At 34.5% G+C, this 19,128-nt stretch overlaps 3 protein-coding genes across 3 annotated transcripts; all 3 read right to left on the bottom strand.

Annotated features, from left to right (window-relative positions):
• Nucleotides 1-1,203: 1,203 nt before the first annotated feature.
• LOC111703977 (serine/threonine-protein kinase PLK1) lies at nt 1,204-10,723 on the bottom strand. Its single transcript, XM_023476080.1, has 16 exons — nt 10,587-10,723; nt 9,806-9,922; nt 9,310-9,386; nt 7,879-7,978; nt 7,448-7,633; nt 7,018-7,139; nt 6,608-6,725; nt 6,223-6,384; nt 5,822-5,962; nt 5,442-5,506; nt 5,073-5,167; nt 4,362-4,437; nt 4,224-4,269; nt 3,305-3,418; nt 2,411-2,560; nt 1,204-2,231 (listed from the first exon to the last, which is right to left on the bottom strand). Exons 1-16 carry the CDS (start codon nt 10,695-10,697, stop codon nt 2,181-2,183), a joined length of 1,731 nt encoding a protein of 576 aa, XP_023331848.1. The 5' UTR covers nt 10,698-10,723; the 3' UTR covers nt 1,204-2,180.
• On the bottom strand, nt 10,717-16,780 carry LOC111703976 (tubulin alpha chain). The gene is made up of 9 exons (XM_023476079.1): nt 16,582-16,780; nt 15,690-16,030; nt 14,611-14,678; nt 14,166-14,366; nt 12,927-13,138; nt 12,415-12,496; nt 12,029-12,234; nt 11,012-11,599; nt 10,717-10,959 (listed from the first exon to the last, which is right to left on the bottom strand). Exons 1-9 carry the CDS (start codon nt 16,725-16,727, stop codon nt 10,827-10,829), a joined length of 1,977 nt encoding a protein of 658 aa, XP_023331847.1. The 5' UTR covers nt 16,728-16,780; the 3' UTR covers nt 10,717-10,826.
• On the bottom strand, nt 12,241-14,690 carry LOC111703978 (tubulin alpha-1 chain). The gene is made up of 2 exons (XM_023476081.1): nt 14,209-14,690; nt 12,241-12,496 (listed from the first exon to the last, which is right to left on the bottom strand). Exons 1-2 carry the CDS (start codon nt 14,397-14,399, stop codon nt 12,364-12,366), a joined length of 324 nt encoding a protein of 107 aa, XP_023331849.1. The 5' UTR covers nt 14,400-14,690; the 3' UTR covers nt 12,241-12,363.
• Nucleotides 16,781-19,128: the final 2,348 nt, after the last annotated feature.

Below are 19,128 nucleotides of genomic sequence, written 5' to 3'. Positions count from 1 at the left end.
ATCAGACAAAGCTTTCAAGAGTACCTGTGTGAATCAGACAAAGTTTTCAAGCGTACCTGTGTGAATCAGACAAAGCTTTCAAGCGTACCTGTGTGAATCGGACAAAGCTTTCAAGCGTACCTGTGTGAATCAGACAAAGCTTTCAAGAATACCTGTGTGAATCAGACAAAGCTTTCAAGAATACCTGTGTGAATCAGACAAAGCTTTCAAGAGTACCTGTACAAATCACACTTGAAATTACGCGTATAATCTTGCTATGTCAATTAAATTGGACAATTAAAAATCATAACATAAGTCTTTATGATCCACAGTTTCTTGTCACTGTATAAAACATGTGGTTAAATTTTAAGAAATTGGATTAATCCTGATTTCAAATTCACCTTGAATCTGTATATTACTGTAGAACTAACCATAAAATAGAACACACTAACTTCAGAATTAAATATATTTTAAATGGGACTGTCACTTTTAAAGACTAGTGCTACGAAGATGAAACATCATCAAGTTAATCAGATGAGCAGAAATAGTAATAATTTCTAGTTTCACTGATCCCTTGAAGTTCTTAAAACTGTAGAAATCGGTTGAAATCTAACATTAAATGGCATACAAAAACGTTCATAATTAAATATCCTTTTTACACTGCTTTCATCAAGGTTGTCAGTTGATGTTATCAAGTAATCGTGTGAACCAACAGTGAATAACTAAAAGCAGTTGTATTCAATATAAAGAAAATATAATAATTGCTATTAAGTGGTTTCACTGTTCCCTTGAAGTAGTATACTAAATGTTGACAGGACTAAATGTATCCAATGAGAGAAAGCCAGGACGACAAGAGAACTAGGATTGGAGGTTAGAATGCAACTATACCGCTCTAGTCTTAACTTCAAGTATAACCCGGGACAGTTAACTTTGCAAAATACTACAATACATACTTTAAGTTGAGTATTCTTACTCTACATTACCATTTCAACCGTTCTTGCCCAGAAGAATTGCAAGGAAGATATACGAATTGTAGGAATTAAAGACTACTGATATTATGAGCTTCATAATTAGTCCTGACTCTTGAAATACGGCTATAATATATAATTGCTATGGCAAGTAATTAAAACTCTATTCGTGATTTAAGGGTTGCCATAATCAATAAATAAAATAGTAAGAGCAGAATTGTTCACACTCATGTCTCTACTTTTTAAAACCAATGTAATCAAGTACTTAATATATTTCACGGTAAATAACATAGATAAAACATTAGGGTCAATATAACGTTTCAGTAATATCCAGGATTGCAACAGGATATGTTCATTGTGTATACACTATCTTTAAGTTGTTTGCATGGGCACATGAGAAAATGTTCAGACACTTAGCTTTAGCATGCAACTTTCACATAGATACCTATAACTCCTGCATGTTAAAGTTACAGTATACCGAGATCAACCATTTTAGGAGTTACATAAAAACAATGTATGAAAGGGCGCCCGTAGGTAAGTGTCTAACAACAGTACCAAGTCTATACTGGCCTAAAGGGGAGCAGGCTACAGGAGATCAGATGAAAGCTAAGAATGCTTTAACAACAGCATGTTATTTATATATATAACCTTACTAACTAGGGGGTTGATCAACAAATTTACTAAAGAGGAAAGAAGTAGGTTTCCGAACAATTGGTGTCTTTGCATATTGTGTAATAAAAAATATCCACTAATAAATGCCACTCAGAATACTTTGAAAATTCATAGCCAACTATTTTTAACGAGTGTCAGGAATAAATGTAACATCGATGAAATTAAAGAGAAACTCAGTTGCTTAGCGTGGTTTGGAAAATATGACTTCACTTCCAGATAAACAAATTAATATCCTCCGAGGTTTAAAAGACTAAGGTTCCAACTCAGGAGTTAGTTATTTCAGTCGCACAGGTAAAATATTTTCATGTGAACAATTTTCATTTTAAGTTGAAGCGTATTAGTTACGACAGAAATTTAAGGTACTAAATTTAATCGTATTGATACTAGTCTGAAATCCAAGGTTGAGAACAGCTTGAGCTAGTTTATGTATAAATATTGGAATAAATCTGTGTGACTTGACTTATAATACAACTTGACGCATAAACTACCTTCAAGTTGAGGTTTAAGCGTATATGTAACGGGAATATAAGCGTAATAGACAAGTTTCCCCCGGGAAACAAATCATTTCTTCCGAGCACCAGTTGAGGTTTTACTCTTCATCATGGCTTCAATCTAAATACAATTTTGTGAATATTTTTAGTCAATTGAGAACTCTGGTTAAATCCTCTGCTTAGTAAAAAGTCCATTCTTATCAACTCTGAGCAACAAAAATCTATAAAAATTGGAGAAAAATACCGGCAATATTTAAATAAATTACTTCAGAACGAATAAAAAAATGAAATGAAACAAACCTTATCATAAGCGTAGTTCAATCTAGCAGCAATATCCTGTGAACACCCGTACTTTTCCAACAGATCAAATCTGAAGGTTCGGTTTCTCCGAGTATCATCGATATATGTGACAGCTCCCAGCAGGGGGCACAGTATAATCTTTGTGTGATCCTGAAAATTATAACAATAAATATTTTTCCCAAGAAACAAAACGATGTAATCACTATGCTTGGAAATAATCCAGTCTCTTTCGTTAACCAATTATTATTATTATTAACTTATATAGCTTGGTTTAGTAATTTAGGAATTGACAAATTTGATTAGTTGACATACACAGGGTGAAAACACTTTTTATTTTACAAAATAAGGAAAGACGGTATTCTCTATGTATGAAATATATCCACTTTTTGAGCTCGCATAGATTTACTAACTCATGTTGATAAACATTTAACTTGTTCACCAAATTCATAATGTGTTGATGTGGATATAAAACAAACAAGTTTGGACCAAAATCTAGTTAGTAGGTTTGGTTTGGAGAGCAATTTTTTGTCGATACTTTCAAATCAGAAGTTGCAGGGATGGCCTAGGGCTCCAGTAGTGGGTTGGAGTTTCAAGTCCACACCATTCATGGTTTTTCAGCCCGACCTTCTCTATAATAAATTGACTTTTTTCTATTTTTGTAATTTTTCCGAAGCGCCCAGCCACACAGCCAAGTTTAAGCCATGCCCCACTTTAGAATACCCATCATCCAAGATTTGCCAAACAATGTTGTCAGGTTGAAGGATGAGTATTTCCCTAGTGAGTTACAATTTTGTAATTTTCATTTTTTTTACCCTTAGCTCAGGAAGCCAAAATGTCGCCGATCCGGATCCTGAGCACTCGCTGCCTTTCGATGTAAAGAAATAAAAATCTGACCTTAAAGAAGTTAATCTGAATTGTTCCATTACTGAGGTGCATCACAACAGCTCTGGAGGTTCGGAACCAGGTTTTCAACGATGGAATTCGAGACAAAACATCTTCATCACGGATCTAGAAATACATATTGCATATTTAAGTAACTCCAGGAGACTATAGTTCCAAAACTACACTTAGCCCATTTCTAATACTGAGTGTTAGAAATGGGCACAAATTGAAAGACTGATGTTTAGGACCCCAGCCCATATTGAGAGTTAAAGTCAAGAGTAAAAACTATAACCAACATTTTATTAAGCATCACAAGGACAACAATTTAGAATTTTTAACTATTATCTTAGATCAAAATTATTAAGATCTTTTTATATTAAAACCCACTTAAGACAATCGCCAGGTTTACCATTTTCGAACATATCCTATATTTGAATCATTGTCGCGTTCGAGACAAAACCCACTTACCACTAAGTGTTAGAAATGGGCCAAGTGTTAGTTTTGGAACTAACTTCCCCTGAACTCTGTTGGGATGATTGTAAAATTAATCATAGACTAACTGTCTTTTAAAATTAAGTTAACGAGTTATTTCCCCTGCTGTTGGTAATTTAATTTTATAAAATCTAATACAGGGTCCGGCCGGTTCAAAATGGGGACTACATTTTAATTCATCCCATTCATAAAGACTCAAATCCCCTTGATAACAAATGTGGTATAACATTTTCAAAAAAATTTCTAGTTAAGTTAAATGTTTTCTTCACGATACCGATATCGGGACCGAACTTGATGAATTTAAACTACTTCTCTGAACTACTACCTTCAAAGGTTTAAGATTTATAAGGATTCAAAATATCAGAAAAGCACTGAACACTATTTTCATTAATTTCGGTCCCGGAACACAAAAGTGCATTGTTGGCAGTAAAAGACGAACCTCCATATTAGCCCCGGCCTTGAGTAGATGTTCCTTCATATAGTTCCTAAAAAACAAAAGTTAATTGTTTAAAGATAGTTGATTAAAACCTAAAGTGATAAGTTGGGTTGAAGAAAGTATAAGCTTAAAATCTTTGACCTGAAGTAGTTGAGAAGTTTCACTTTCTTCTCGATGGTTTCAGGGTATTCGGTCAATGAATGATAATGTTCTCCACCTAAACAATCAAATATTTTCAATTCGTAATATATTAATAACTAGCTAAGGTGCCCGGCGTTGTCCGTGAAACGCAAAAAAAACAATGAGTAAAGATCGGTATTATATAGATTACTATGGGTTATCCACAAAATATGAGAAGACTGTACGGAATTTTAATTGCCCGTTTCCTTTATGATTCCCTGCAATTGTAAATTTGTTTCTCTGTCTCATTATAAAAGCATCAAAAGACTAAATCAAAGGCAGAAGATCTAATTAAAACAAAGTTTTGGAATGCAGGTTCAAGAACAAAATGAACTTAAGGTTTTCAGCCTCGACCTTTTTTTAGTGCTATAACACCAAGTTCCAGCACACACATCAAATGTGAGCCATTTTAGTTTCTACCAAATAACGTATTTAGAGGTTAATGTAATGTTAATGTAATGTTAATGTAATGTTAATGTAATGTTAATGTAATGTTAATGTAATGTTAATGTAATGTTAATGTAATGTTAATGTAATGTTAATGTAATGTTTATGTAATGTTTATGTAATGTTAATGTAATGTTAATGTAATTTTCCCTTCACGTCAAAAGTTTCTAACGACTAAATTTACATTTATAGAAATAAATGAGAAATCTACACTGTGTCGCTTACCGTCGTAATCGATGTAGTGAATGCTGTGACCATCTGCCAGAAGAAGAAGTTTGGTCAAATCATTGAAAACAACTCCTATACTGTCATCATTCAAACTGAACAGTTAATTGAAGTAAATTTCGCGTTTCAAAACAGTAATTATTTTAAAGAAACAAGGTCAGAATTTTTGAACACCTGAACTCGCTCAATATCCAAAAGCGGAATTTTGCATTTGAAAGTTGCTTAAATCGTGAAAAACGCCAAAGACGCTTTCTTCATAAATATCATAAAGGAGTCTTTTAAAACCGTCGTACTACAATGGTACGGATTAGATATTTCTGAAGACTTAATATTTAAAAGAGCCGATCTGAGATTAAATAAGGTTGTTACCTGTATCCAAAGCCATATTTATCACTATAATCGACCCATTTAGACACCCAGACCAACGGTTGAGACTGAAAACATTTATAATTAGATGAAGACTCGACCACTAAAAGAAAATATTCAGAATTATATCAAGAATCAACCACTAACGAAGCTTGACAGTTTTACAATAAATGAGGCTTTATCAGAGAAATGCGGAAAATGATTTTAGTGATCAACAACTTCTGCCCCCCCCCCCCCTCAAACCCAATGATTTAGCAGTTCAGTCCCTATCCCAGCAAACGGACTTTCAATTGTTTTACCATTGGAACTTTAATCTTTCAATTTTCTAGAACAGTGTGTTCAGTAAGTATAAAGTTATAAAACCCCCAGAAAACTCTTCTCACCATTGGATCCTCTGCCTCCTCCTCCTGAGCTTGAACCCTGGATCCAGGTTTACTCTCTACCAGCTTTCTGAGCATAGCGTGGTTTTCACCTAGATGACAGTCAGAGGGTCCACTCAATCCTCCCTTAACTCCGTCCTTTTTCTAAAAAGAAGTTAATTAAAATAAATTTCTGATTTGACAGAGCGAAACAAGTTTAGGTGCAGAGAACCATGAATATAAGAAATCAGAAAATTCCGTACAGTCGTCTCTGAAGTCACATCCTTTGAGGGTTCACCTATCCGGGGAGTAAGAAATACGTTGCCGGGGAGTAAGAAATACGTTGGAAAATTTAAGAACAAAGTTTTTAAACTATGCTAAAATTCCCAGTTATGTAAGAAACTTATGTAAAGCTGAATATATACCTCTCCTGTACTGCTAGAGGATTCTGATATCCTGTTGTACTCGGAGAGCGGGTTCTTCCTGGCTATCAAGCTGGCGTTCAACTTGTTGTCGAACCTTGGCGCCATGGAGAGGCAGGACTGTGGTAGACGGCATGGTAGGTATCCCATTGTCATAAAATCATCCTGAACACAAATTCATATGTTCAATAAAAATCAAATAAACAGTCGTTAAAACCCATCACGAAGAACGTTAAGATGTATTTGTTCTAATCAGAGAACTTAAGAAAGCAACCAAACATCAAATATAAACAGGTCAAGGCTGAGCCTCGTCAATTATTTTCAGTAAAAGAAGGAAAATTTGCAAAGATGTGTAATATAAGACAAAATATGTTTTAAAACTATTTACCTTTAATATCTCCGTAACAGATGGTCTCTTCATAGGATCATTCTGGAGTAGTTTGGCAATAAGGTTTCTAGCTAGAGGACCAATCTTAGACGGAATATGGTACTCGTTCCTTTTTATCCTGAAACATTAATTATTTATCTAGAAATTTACAACAATTTAATCTTGCAAAATATCTTGAAAGATCAAATAAAATAAACTCTTAAACAAAAATCTAAACCGGGTACATAAAAAATCTAGTAGTCATTTCAACAGAAACCGAAAACCGGTAATTATTTTAATTATTCAATAAACTTCATTAGCAAGTTTTGTAACGTGATCAAAGTGTCTGCAAAAATTTAAATAATCAGACCCAATAACATGAAAAAATTCGTTGCCACCAAAAGTGAAGTAAATACAACCGATGTACTGACCTACTGTATGTATCCTTGAGGGACTGTGTCTCGAATGGTGGTTTCCCAACTAGTAATGTGTAGAGAATACACCCCAGGGACCAAACATCTACCTCGTAGCTGTGTCCTTTCTTGCCTAGAACCTAAACAGACATCAATTTCATTTTATTATTCGAGTAAAACTTTCAAAACAATCCATATCCCGGATTTTTCTCAAAATTTAAAGCGTTAACCAATTACAAATATATTACAAAAACCAATTTTGGGAGAACAAAACACATGATTAAGAAAATCCAGGATACGGGTTTGTATCAATTTAAAATCAATCTTAAATCACAAATGACACAGTAACATTTCTCCAAATCCAAATCCAAATCCAAATCCAAATCCAAATCCAAATCCAAATCCAAATCCAAATCCAAATCCAAATCCAAATCCAAATCCATCTTACCTCTGGAGCTATGTAGTTAGGTGTTCCGCACAGAGTTTTCTTCCTTTCTCCCTCAAAATCCACCTTAGTTGCCAAACCGAAATCTCCGATCTTAATCTCCAGATCATCATTTAGGAACACGTTGCCGAGCTTTAGATCACGATGAATGATCTTGTTCTCATGAAGATATTGACAACCCAACAGCATCTTAATAAAATAATTTTAACACCCAAATTTTTAGGAATTACTAATGAAATACTTAAATCCCAGGACTGAAAAGAACCAAAATGATATTATTCTTAAGAATCTTGTACTAGCAAGAATTTGGATAAAAACGGAAATTTCGTATCCAGTTTCTTTAGGAATAATTTTCATAGACGACGGATATAGAATCCAGATCTAACTAAATTAAAGGATCCTCAGCACGACATCATATAAAATAATAGACAGACCTGTCTCATAAAATATCTGGTTTCAGGTTCGGTGATAGCTTGTCGACGTTTGTGGAGTTCCATCAAAGATTTCTTTCTGCACAGCTCCAGGATCACATATCTAAATCAAGATTGATCCAGTCACAACTTGATAATTCACAAAAAATTAAGAAATAATTAGAAGATTAGACCAGTTACATCGTGATCAATAGCAGGGTGGCCAAAAGTTTTTTGAAAAAATCCGTACATTTTCAGAAAAAATCCGTACATGTTATTGAAAAAAGTCCGTACAAACCGTACATTAAAAAGAATAAAACAAAAAAATTAGGATGAGAATGAGAGGAGAAACAAGTAAGTTAAGATGAGCATGAGAGGAGATACAAGTAAATTAGGACGAGAATGAGAGAAAACAATTAAATTAGGATGAGCATGAGAGGAGAAACAAGTAAATTAGGACGAGAATAAGAGAAAACAATTAAATTAGGATGAGCATGAGAGGAGAAATAAGTAAATTAGGATGAGAATGAGAGGAGAAACAAGTAAATTAGGATGAGAATGAGATGAGAAACTAGTAAATTAGGAGGAGAATGAGATGAGAAAAAAGTAAATTAGGATGAGAATGAGAGGAGAAACAAGTAAATTAAGATGAGCATGAGAGGAGAAACAAGTAAATTAGGACGAGAATGAGAGGAGAAACAAGTAAATTAAGATGAGCATGAGAGGAGAAACAAGTAAATTAGGACGAGAATGAGAGGAGAAACAAGTAAATCAGGATGAGAATGAGGAGAAACAAGTAAATTAGGATGAGCATGAGAGGAGAAACAAGTAAATTAGGATGAGAATGAGAGGAGAAACAAGTAAATTAGGACGAGAATGAGAGGAGAAACAAGTAAATTTGTATGAGCATGGGAGGAGAAACAAGTAAATAAGGATGAGAATGAGAGGAAAAACAAGCAAATTAGGATGAGAATGAGAGAAGAAACAGGATAAATACACATTCAAAATTTAAAATCTATAATTATGGCATTTAGTCTTCATAGGGATGGGTTTCTTTGTTTCAGCTTTTTATAAAACTCATTATTTAGCAAAAATCAACACTCTCGAAAAATTATGAATGAATTTTGATCGTCAATTGAATCAACAATCAACCTAATATTATTTAGAATGCAGAAAATAAGTTAATCCAACTTTATTTTGACGAGATTTTTTACTTTAAAATTTGCTGAAATGAGCTTGATCAACCGCATATCTAAATCAAGATCAATCCAGATACAACTTTACAATCGCATATCTAAAGATTAATCCAGTAACTTGATCAATGACATATATAAATCAAGATGAAAACAGTCTTAAACAGAAGACTTACAATTTAAATCAACAAGTTCTAAGCTCAACAGGAAAATTATGAGTTAAAATAACAGATAAATAATAGATAAAGTAAAAGCTACTTACACAAAATTTGAATCTTCAAAATATGAGAAAAGCTTAACTATATAGGAATGTCTCACAATCTTGTGTAGTCGGATTTCCTGAAAATGTAACATGATAACCTTGAAATACAACGTAAATACATGTAGTCGGATTTCCTGGTCCCAGTAATGATAACCTTAAAACAAAACATAAATACATGTAGTCGGATTTCCTGAAAACCGTGAAATGATAACGTTAAATACAACATAAATACATGTAGTCGGATTTCCTGAAACGGTGAAATGATTCGGATTTCCTGAAACTGTGAAATGATTTCCTGGTCCCAGCAATAATAACCTTAAAACAAAACATTAATACATGTAACATAATAACCTTAAATTACGACATACATAAGTCGGATTTCCTGAAAACAGTGAATTGATAACTTTAAATTACAACATAAATATATGTAGTCTGATTTCCTGGTCCAAGTAACATGATAATCTTTAAACAATAATAATAAGTTTACTAGTTTTACCTGAGCCATCTTTTCTTTCTGGTGAGCTTTAGTGAGCATTGATTTGGGAACTATCTTCCCCGCTACTATCTCTCCTGTAGCTTTATCCTTCAGCTCATAGCATTTAGCGAATCCACCCTTGACAAAGAAAATCTTACTTAAACCAGCTTAAAATCCAGATCCGTTGGATCCGCAAGATTTTGGCTGGATCCGGATAATATGCTGATCTACGGATCCGGATCCAAATGGTAAAATATCAACCAAAAACTGCAAACAAAACTTTTTTACTCCTTAAACCCAAATCTGAACTTTTGAAAGAAAAGAGAGATTATAAAAATTTCCTCATTTCTGAATAATTTTAGGATAAAAATATGCGAAAATAAACAAACAAAAAATTAAAATTTATTTTTTGTTGAAAAAATTCAGTAAATCAAGTAAAGAAATGACCTGGATCCGGATCCATTCTATTCCAGTGCGGATCCAGGATCTGGATCCACATCAAAATTAAATGGATCCTGAACACTGCTTAAAACCTGAGTGTCGAATTCAGTATGTATATGTGTGTATGCTGTACACTAAGAACTGATATAGTCAGGAAGGAAATAGACAAGGTATATTTATAATGCAAAATAGTTGTTTCTATGATGTAATAGCAAAGTTCAAATTGAATTTGGGAAAATATTAATAAGGGCCTAGAAAACCTTACATCATGTGCCCAATTTCATTTTCACCCAAATCTTAAATATTTTATAAATTAAACAACCCTGGAATATATAAGATACATAATATCTTTTTCTTTTACCTTTCCGAGAAACTTTCCCCTCTCATAAGTTCTCTTGGTGCTAGGATCCGTGATAACATCTGGTATTTCCTTGGCAACAACTGGAGTTTCCAAGGGGACCCTACTACTCATCCTAGCATCTAGATTAAACTCTGAAATATGGATGAAATTAAATTTTTAAATCAAAATAGAATAAAATCTTTGTAAAAATGATCACTTTCAATGAAAGACTAAAAATGACGTTGACACCAGGTTGATTTTTCAGTATTCATCTCCTTCTCCCTCCTCGGCATCATTGGAATCCATTCCAACCTCTTCATAATCCTTCTCCAGGGCAGCCATATCCTCCCTAGCTTCAGAGAACTCACCCTCCTCCATACCTTCTCCAACATACCTTAAAAATTTTAATTTCAATTTTACAAAAAAAGGATTTATAAACAACTTACCAATGGACGAAAGCTCTCTTAGCGTACATCAGATCAAACTTGTGGTCTAGTCTAGCCCAGGCCTCAGCTATAGCTGTAGTGTTGGACAACATGCACACAGCTCTTTGCACCTTGGCAAGATCAGCTCCTGGAATAACAGTAGGAGGCTGATAGTTGATTCCAACTTTGAACCCTGTGGGACACCAATCCACAAACTGAATGCTCCTCTTGGTCTTGATTGTGGCAATAGCAGCGTTGACATCTTTAGGGACCACGTCTCCTCTGTACAGCATGCAGCATGCCATGTACTTTCCGTGCCTTGGATCACACTTGACCATGGAGTTTGCAGGTTCAAAGCATGCATTGGTAATCTCAGCTACAGACAAGCTCTCATGATAAGCCTTCTCAGCAGAGATAATTGGAGCATAGGTTACCAGAGGGAAGTGGATTCTTGGATATGGAACCAAGTTAGTCTGAAACTCATTCAGATCAACATTCAAGGCTCCGTCAAACCTTCCTGTAACAAGCTGCTCGGGATGAAACAGCTGTCTATACGTTCCAGTTCTAATCTCATCAATAACGGTAGGTTCCAGATCAATGAATACAGCCCTGAAATATAACAGTAACTAACAAATGACAAAGATATTCATTATTTTTTTTCAATTTATCTTGTAGATAAACATTGTACAATAATTATGTTTACATAGTAATTGATCAAAAGAAGTTTGTTTAAAAAAGAAAGAAATGTAATTTAGAATTAAGAAGAAACTGTAAAATAGCCAATCCAGTCCAAGAACAAAGCAGAAAACCAAAAACGGAATTGTTTCAGTTTAAATATAAAAAGTATAAGTAGGAGGATACAAAATTTTTCAAAAATAATAGCATTTAAATTATCTTAATTGCCTTATTTTGTACAAGACAGAACCCTCAAGAACCTTTAAAGCTGCGTTATTATATTAACCACTCTAACTCCTACTCTCTTACAAGTAATCCAATCTAACTAATCTTGCTTTCTAGAGCAAATATCTTAATTCCTACCTTGGAACATGTTTCCCTGCTCCAGTCTCTGAGAAGAAAGTACTGAAACTATCATCTCCCTTGGCAACACTCATATCAGGGGGGAGCATGCCATCAGGTTGAAGACCATGCTCCAGGCAGTAGAGTTCCCAGCAAGCATTTCCCATCTGACATCCTGCCTGTCCAACGTGTACAGAGATACATTCCCTCATTTTATCAGTACGTTTTTAAGATTCTGAAATGATAAAAATTAACATCTTAATCTTATTGAGTATATAGACTCATTCACCAGTAATTTTAAGGCAAAATGTTCAAGATAAAAGCAAAGCTTGGCACATAAGAAAATAATTGAAGTATCAGTATTCATCCCCTTCTCCCTCCTCGGCATCATTGGAATCCATTCCAACCTCTTCATAATCCTTCTCCAGGGCAGCCATATCCTCTCTAGCTTCAGAGAACTCACCCTCCTCCATACCTTCTCCAACATACCTGAACAAAATAATTATTGATTTGTATTTTTCAGATACGTTTCACGTTAAAACTTATGACGTTCCCCACAAGCTAACCACGAAAAAGTATGATAACTAGATATTGCCAGTGGAGTGCTTAATCTAACAAAGTTTGATAAAATTTTGAGATTTATCTCTCCAATATACAAACGGACCAGGATCCTGATTAAGATTATGCAATAGGAAATCTTTAACATTAACCATTTTCTTTTTTAATGATTTACCACAGAAACACTTACGATTGTTTTGTAGATAGTGAATGTTCACTGAAATTTCTTAAGTTTGACCTAATTTAAATTTCTTAATAGGATCAATTACGGTAAGTATGAAGTCAACCATGCAGTATAAAATCCCGCTTTTTCAAAACACTGAACTTGCCATTAACAAGGTCCTGTTAAAAAGGTCCTTACCAATGGACGAAAGCTCTCTTAGCGTACATCAGATCAAACTTGTGGTCTAGTCTAGCCCAGGCCTCAGCAATAGCTGTGGTGTTGGACAACATGCACACAGCTCTCTGCACCTTGGCAAGATCACCTCCAGGAATAACAGTAGGAGGCTGATAGTTGATTCCAACTTTGAACCCTGTGGGACACCAATCCACAAACTGAATGCTCCTCTTGGTCTTGATTGTGGCAATAGCAGCGNTTCGGTGAATAATCAAAATTATTCCACGGTTTTTCTTTCAATATTATAACAATAATTTTGATTATTACACTTTCTTCCTACGCATAATATATTATTAATCGAAAATTAATCTAAATAATGGACAACTGAACATGAGCGATAATGAAACGACATAAGTAAAAAAGTCGTTTATCATTCAAGCTTTTGTGTAAGAAACAGAAAAGATACATTCCACTGAGCTAAGCTGGTAAGGCTAATTAAAACATTCAAAAACCTAGAGTGAAATAGATTCATGGAAATATCGTCATCAGTTTAAGTATGAAGAGAATTACTAAGATTTCCTTTTAAGTACTAACATTATAAAATCAAAGGTCGGAAATGTAGTGTGGATTTATCTTAAACGCGACGTCTGATCTTCAACATGAATATTTGAAATTTGAGGAGAAAGCTTGATATCATTAAATTACCCCTGCTGGAAATTACCACCATAGAATATTGATAACTTACATTTATTCGTCTTCAAGAGGAATGCTTGATCGAGATTCACAAGCACAAAAAATAAGTTCCAAATTCAGATAAATTCAAATACATTATCAGAACTCAGTTAGTTCAACATTTTTTTACAAGGCTGGAATTAGAGTGTTAGAACGATATTAAAGCAGTAAAACTCCAAATGAAAGTTAAAATAAAAAAATGTTCAATAAAAGTTATGCAAATTTTAGCTAGAAAAAAATGTAATAGGTTTCATATAAACAATAAAAAGGCCAATGAGTAATTAAGATATTTTAGTTACTACTGCATTAAAAGACTAGAAAAAAATTTGGATTAAACGTTTAGTTAATTATAAATACTTGATAACTTTCTCCGAAAAACAAAATTTCATAAAGCAAAAAAAGGCCGATGAGCCAATAAAAAATATTTAAATTTTAACTGCATTAAAAAACTCAAAAAATTTCGGATTCGACGTTTTGTTAATTATAAATATCTGATGACTTTCTTCAAAAAACAAACTTTAATTTTCAAACGTGAAGCTTTGTATCAAACTCTTCGCTGAGAGCAAAAGTATACCTGGGGACATGTTTTCCAGCACCAGTTTCAGCAAAGAACGTACTGAAACTGTCATCACCACCAGCAACACTCTTGTCTGACGGCATCATACCATCAGGCTGAAGACCATGCTCCAGGCAGTAGAGTTCCCAGCAAGCATTTCCCATCTGACATCCTGCCTGTCCAACGTGTACGGAGATACATTCCCTCATTTTGATAAAGTTTCAAAAGTAGCTTGGCGATTTAGGATCAAAAGCTTCTTCTGAAATTAAAGATTTAAGAATATATAAAATAGAAGCCTGCATACATTTTTAATATAAAAATGTTGGCGTAATTTGGCGAAGAATTGGCACTAAATAAAAAACATTAAAATCAATATTCATCTCCTTCTCCGTCCTCGGCATCATTGGAATCCATTCCAACCTCTTCATAATCCTTCTCCAGGGCAGCCATATCCTCCCTAGCTTCAGAGAACTCACCCTCCTCCATACCTTCTCCAACATACCTGANTCTAATGACCTCTTACGACCTCTAATGACCTAAATGACCTCCAAAAATGAAAATGTTTTAACTATGGCTTTATGCATATCAAACGAAAGCTAGGAATCCCAGGAATACAGTTGCAGCAACGAATCCAGTGTTTGACGTTCTACTGACCTCTAACGACCTCTAATGACCTAACCCTCCAAAAATGACTATGTTTTAACTTTGGCTTTACATATCGAACGAAAGCTAGGAACCCAGATTAGAGGTCATTAGATGGTCATTAGATGGTCATTAGAAGGTCAAACACTGGATTAGTTGCTGCCTCTGTATTCCTGGGGTTCCTAGCTTTTAATTGATATGCAGAAAGCCATTGTTAAAATATTTTCATTTTTGGAGGTCATTTAGATCATTAGAGGTCGTTAGAGGTCATTAGAAGGTCAAACACTGGATTCGTTGCTGCAACTGTATTCCTGGGGTTCCTAGCTTTCGTTTGATATGCATTAAGCCATAGTTGAAATATATTCTATTTGTGGAGGTCATTAGAGGTCATTTGAGGTCATTAAAATTCAATTTTATTTTATTTTAGGAATTTCGATCACTAATTAGGCGTGCACCCAAAAAGTTGGAAGATTTGAACCAAAAATGTGCCAACTCCACCATCCCCTTAGTGAAAATTTAAAAAAAAACTGTATTTCCAGGATTAAAATCTGTACAATTTCAGGGTTACAAAAAAATCCGTACAATCCATACATTTTGGCCACCCTGATCCTAAGACATTTCTCCACAATACTACATTTTCGGTTAGTATACATACATTGCCGGTCTTTCCCTTTAAGTGGCCCAAATAACATTCAGATTGCTTTCTTTCTCCTCTTTATCGGATAATCAGAAAGAAAATTATATTCTCTCAATTAAAATATTAAAACATAAGGGAATCATTATTAATTGAAAACTTATCTCTTCTAAGGAGGAGCACTTGAAATCACGTTAACCGTCCCTTAAAGTAGAATGGACCTATACCTGTGGAGCAGGGTAGATACAGAACTCTAGCTTAGACTTCTTTCCATAATCAACAGATAATCTCTCCATGAGAAGAGATGTGAACCCTGATCCAGTTCCTCCACCGAAGGAGTGGAAGATCAAGAATCCCTGGAGACCAGTGCATTGATCTGCCAACTTCCTGATTCTGTCAAGAACAAGATCAACAATCTCCTTGCCAACAGTGTAGTGACCTCTAGCGTAGTTGTTGGCAGCATCTTCCTTACCAGTCACCATCTGTTCAGGGTGGAATAGTTGACGATAAGTTCCAGTTCTTATCTCATCAATAACAGTCGGCTCCAGGTCAATAAACACAGCCCTAGTTACATCAGAAGGTTAAAACAAAAATTTTCCAATAAACGTCAAGCCAGAGTAAAGACAATTGTCCTGGTAATAAATTTATTTCCTCAATTTAAGTTTGAAAAAACAGTCCCAAAAAGAATAATTAATTTGCAATACTTTTCAGATTTTTATAAATGTTTTCAGCAGGTACGTGCCTAATAAGAACATTATAAATTGCTGAAAAAAAGTGGATGTGGTTCTTAAAGGAGGTCTTGATTTGATTGTAAGCAAGTTTCAACAGCATTAAAAATATGCTTTTCAATTTAAAATTAAACCGTGAAGCATTATTTCTTATAAAACTGATATTCACAACATAAATAAGATTCAGTTTAACAAAATTGGTTTGATTAGTTTATGGCCTATTTAATGCTGTGCGGCAGTCAAGTCCCTTTGTTATACACTCAATGTTTATTGCATTTTGAACATGAACCGGATTCAACTTATTGCATTTCCAAAATAATATTTGGTTAAATATTTTTAGATACATTTGAGATAAGGAGAGGGTGGTGGGATGTTAACTAAATTTACCTTGGAACATGTTTTCCAGATCCAGTCTCAGAGAAGAAAGTGCTGAAGCTATCATCACCACCAGCAGCACTCTTATCTGAGGGCATTAAACCATCAGGCTGAAGACCATGCTCCAGGCAGTAGAGTTCCCAGCAGGCATTTCCCATCTGACATCCTGCCTGTCCAACGTGTACGGAGATACATTTTAATCTTCAGTGCATAAATCCGCAAGAATTTCAAAGGAAAACTCGCAGTTAAAATTCAAGATGGTTTATTTTAAGTTTCCTCTTAAAATTTGAATATTGCGGATTTAATGCACTTAAGACCGTCAATTTAACAAAGGTTTAAAGGATTTAGTTGTGATTCAGAAAAGCTCCTCTTCAGATGGAACTTTTAAATATAATTACTCAGTCCCTTTAACAGTGAAAAGGGTTTTATAACATAAAATTTTTGGTCTTATATGACTTGAGCTGAAAACTTTTAGAATTATATATCCTTAAACCCGATTATATAATCTGAGTATCCAATGGACAAACCGTTCTTTCTTGGATATAAGAAAAATCAAAAACCGATTTTTCTAAATCAGAGAGTTCCCCCATTTCTGTATATTATCTCAAATGGCGCGCAAAATTTCAAATTTATCGGCTTCATATAAGCGACTCTGATTGGTTGAATTGTATACACTTTTCAGGATAAAAGTTACAAGATTAGGTTAGTCTCGAGATTGAAAAAAAGAGAGGATCACATATTAATCTCGATATCAACCATTCTAAAGTTTTCAGCTTTGTTCCGTTATCTTAAGATCATCTTAGTAATATATTTTTACATTTAATATTTTTATGTAAAAAAATCCTCCAAGAAACAATCTTGGTGTTATACTCTTGCTTAACCCTATTAAGCTGGGGTGGGGGGGGGGTCACAGGGAGCCCCCTGACGTTACTGAAAAGGTATTTGTCTGAGGCTGGTTAAATTTGATTAAATTTAGACTTTTCCTTTCAAATGCAGGGTGGCCAAAACTTTTTTGAAAAATTCCGTACAAAAATCCGTACATTTTCAGAAGAAATCCGTACAATTTTCGAAAAAAATCCGTACAATCAGTACAATTTTCGAAAAAAATCCCTGCAATCCGTACATTTAAGAAAAATCAGTGCTTAGGATCTGGATCCGGATCCGCTGGATCCGCATTATTTTGGCTCTCTGGATCCGGATCCGGAAAAAATGCGGATCCACGGATCCGGATCAAGCACAATTTTATTTNGAACTAGAGAACTAGAGAACTAGAGAACTAGAGAACTACAGAACTAGAGAACTAGAGAACCAGAGAACCAGAGAACCAGAGAACCAGAGAACCAGAGAACCAGAGAACAAGAGAACCGAACCAGAGAACTAGAGAACTAGAGAACTAGAGAGCTAGAAAGATGGAAAGCTAGAGAGCTAGAGAACTGAAGAACAAAGAACTAGAGAACCAGAGAACTAGAGAACCAAAGAACCAGAGAATTTTTAAAACTGTTTAGATCGTTGTGAATTAGGCCATTTTACAAACAAACGATTAAGTTATAATTAGAAAGAGTGGAGTGTAAATTTAGGATCTAATATAATTAAAATTAGCGTGGTACAGGGGTTGAACACTCAATTAAAAGAAAGTTAATATTAAACTAAAAATGAAAAGATTTACAGATAAACGGAAGAAACCTGAGAGGATGTTCTCAGATCTGATAAAGAGACAGATAGATAGATAACCAGACAGACAGATGGATAGACAGAAAAACAGATAGGGTTACAAAATAAAAAATCCGTACAATCCGTACATTTTGGCCACCCTGCTAATGCCTCTTACTTTAGGCTCTATCCGGGACTTTTATACCTTCTTCTGCCTGATTTCTCAGGCATACTACCAGAATACCTTATTTTACCTTTCCCTGACTTAATCTATATTTAGCCCAACTTCCGGTCATTGGATTTAGACTTTTTATGGCTCTTTGGAAAACCTTGTACAAAAGGAACCAGAGCTGGGAACTTTTGAATGGTGGATATCGGGATTAATCCTTGATCCAATCTTTTTCTTAATCTCGAGATTAAATAATGCTTGTTCTCCTCATGTTATTAATCTCTAGATAAATTAACCGATCGGGATTAAGGATATTTCATTCTAAAGTTTTCAGCTCAGAGTTGGGAACTTTTGAATGGTGGATATCGGGATTAATCCTTGATCCAATCTTTTTCTTAATCTCGAGATTAAATAATACTTGTTCTCTTTATGTTGTTGATCTCCAGACCAATTAACCGATCAGGATTAAGGATATTTCATTCTTAAGTTTTCAGCTGAGATTGCACAATAGCTGAAGAAATTTTGCATAGATTTTGCACATTTTCATTATTTCTAGCACTATTATTTTTGACACTAACCGTGAACATTTTTTACTATTAATGAATAGAAATTTATGAGATTTGTTAATTTTTGTTCTTTTTTATCCATAGGGTAAAGTACTGGGCGGCAAATAGTCCGGTCCGTGTAAAAAAATCTAAAATAGCCCATAACTTACTGTGACTAAAGCTACAGATCTAAAA

Source organism: Eurytemora carolleeae, unplaced genomic scaffold (genome assembly GCF_000591075.1).
Source record: "Eurytemora carolleeae unplaced genomic scaffold, Eaff_2.0 scaffold419, whole genome shotgun sequence".
Taxonomy (NCBI): domain Eukaryota; kingdom Metazoa; phylum Arthropoda; class Copepoda; order Calanoida; family Temoridae; genus Eurytemora; species Eurytemora carolleeae.
The sequence above is the reverse complement of the archived record's forward strand: the minus strand, read 5'-3'. Positions and strand labels throughout refer to the sequence as shown.

Coding starts and splice junctions, on each gene's coding strand:
- LOC111703978 (XM_023476081.1), bottom strand. CDS start 14,399: ATGAGGGAATGTATCTCCGTACACGTTGGACAGGCAGGATGTCAGATG. Junction 12,497..14,208: donor GCTGGAAAACATGTCCCCAG/GTATACTTTTGC, acceptor TATTTTGTTCAG/GTATGTTGGAGAAGGTATGG.
- LOC111703976 (XM_023476079.1), bottom strand. CDS start 16,727: ATGGGAAATGCCTGCTGGGAACTCTACTGCCTGGAGCATGGTCTTCAG. Junction 14,367..14,610: donor TGGAGAAGGATTATGAAGAG/GTTGGAATGGAT, acceptor CACGTTGGACAG/GCAGGATGTCAGATGGGAAA. Junction 12,497..12,926: donor AAGAGAGCTTTCGTCCATTG/GTAAGGACCTTT, acceptor TATTTTGTTCAG/GTATGTTGGAGAAGGTATGG.
- LOC111703977 (XM_023476080.1), bottom strand. CDS start 10,697: ATGAGTAGTAGGGTCCCCTTGGAAACTCCAGTTGTTGCCAAGGAAATA. Junction 7,979..9,309: donor TTTGAAGATTCAAATTTTGT/GTAAGTAGCTTT, acceptor ATCTTGATTTAG/ATATGTGATCCTGGAGCTGT. Junction 5,168..5,441: donor AAATATGGCTTTGGATACAG/GTAACAACCTTA, acceptor TTAACTGTTCAG/TTTGAATGATGACAGTATAG.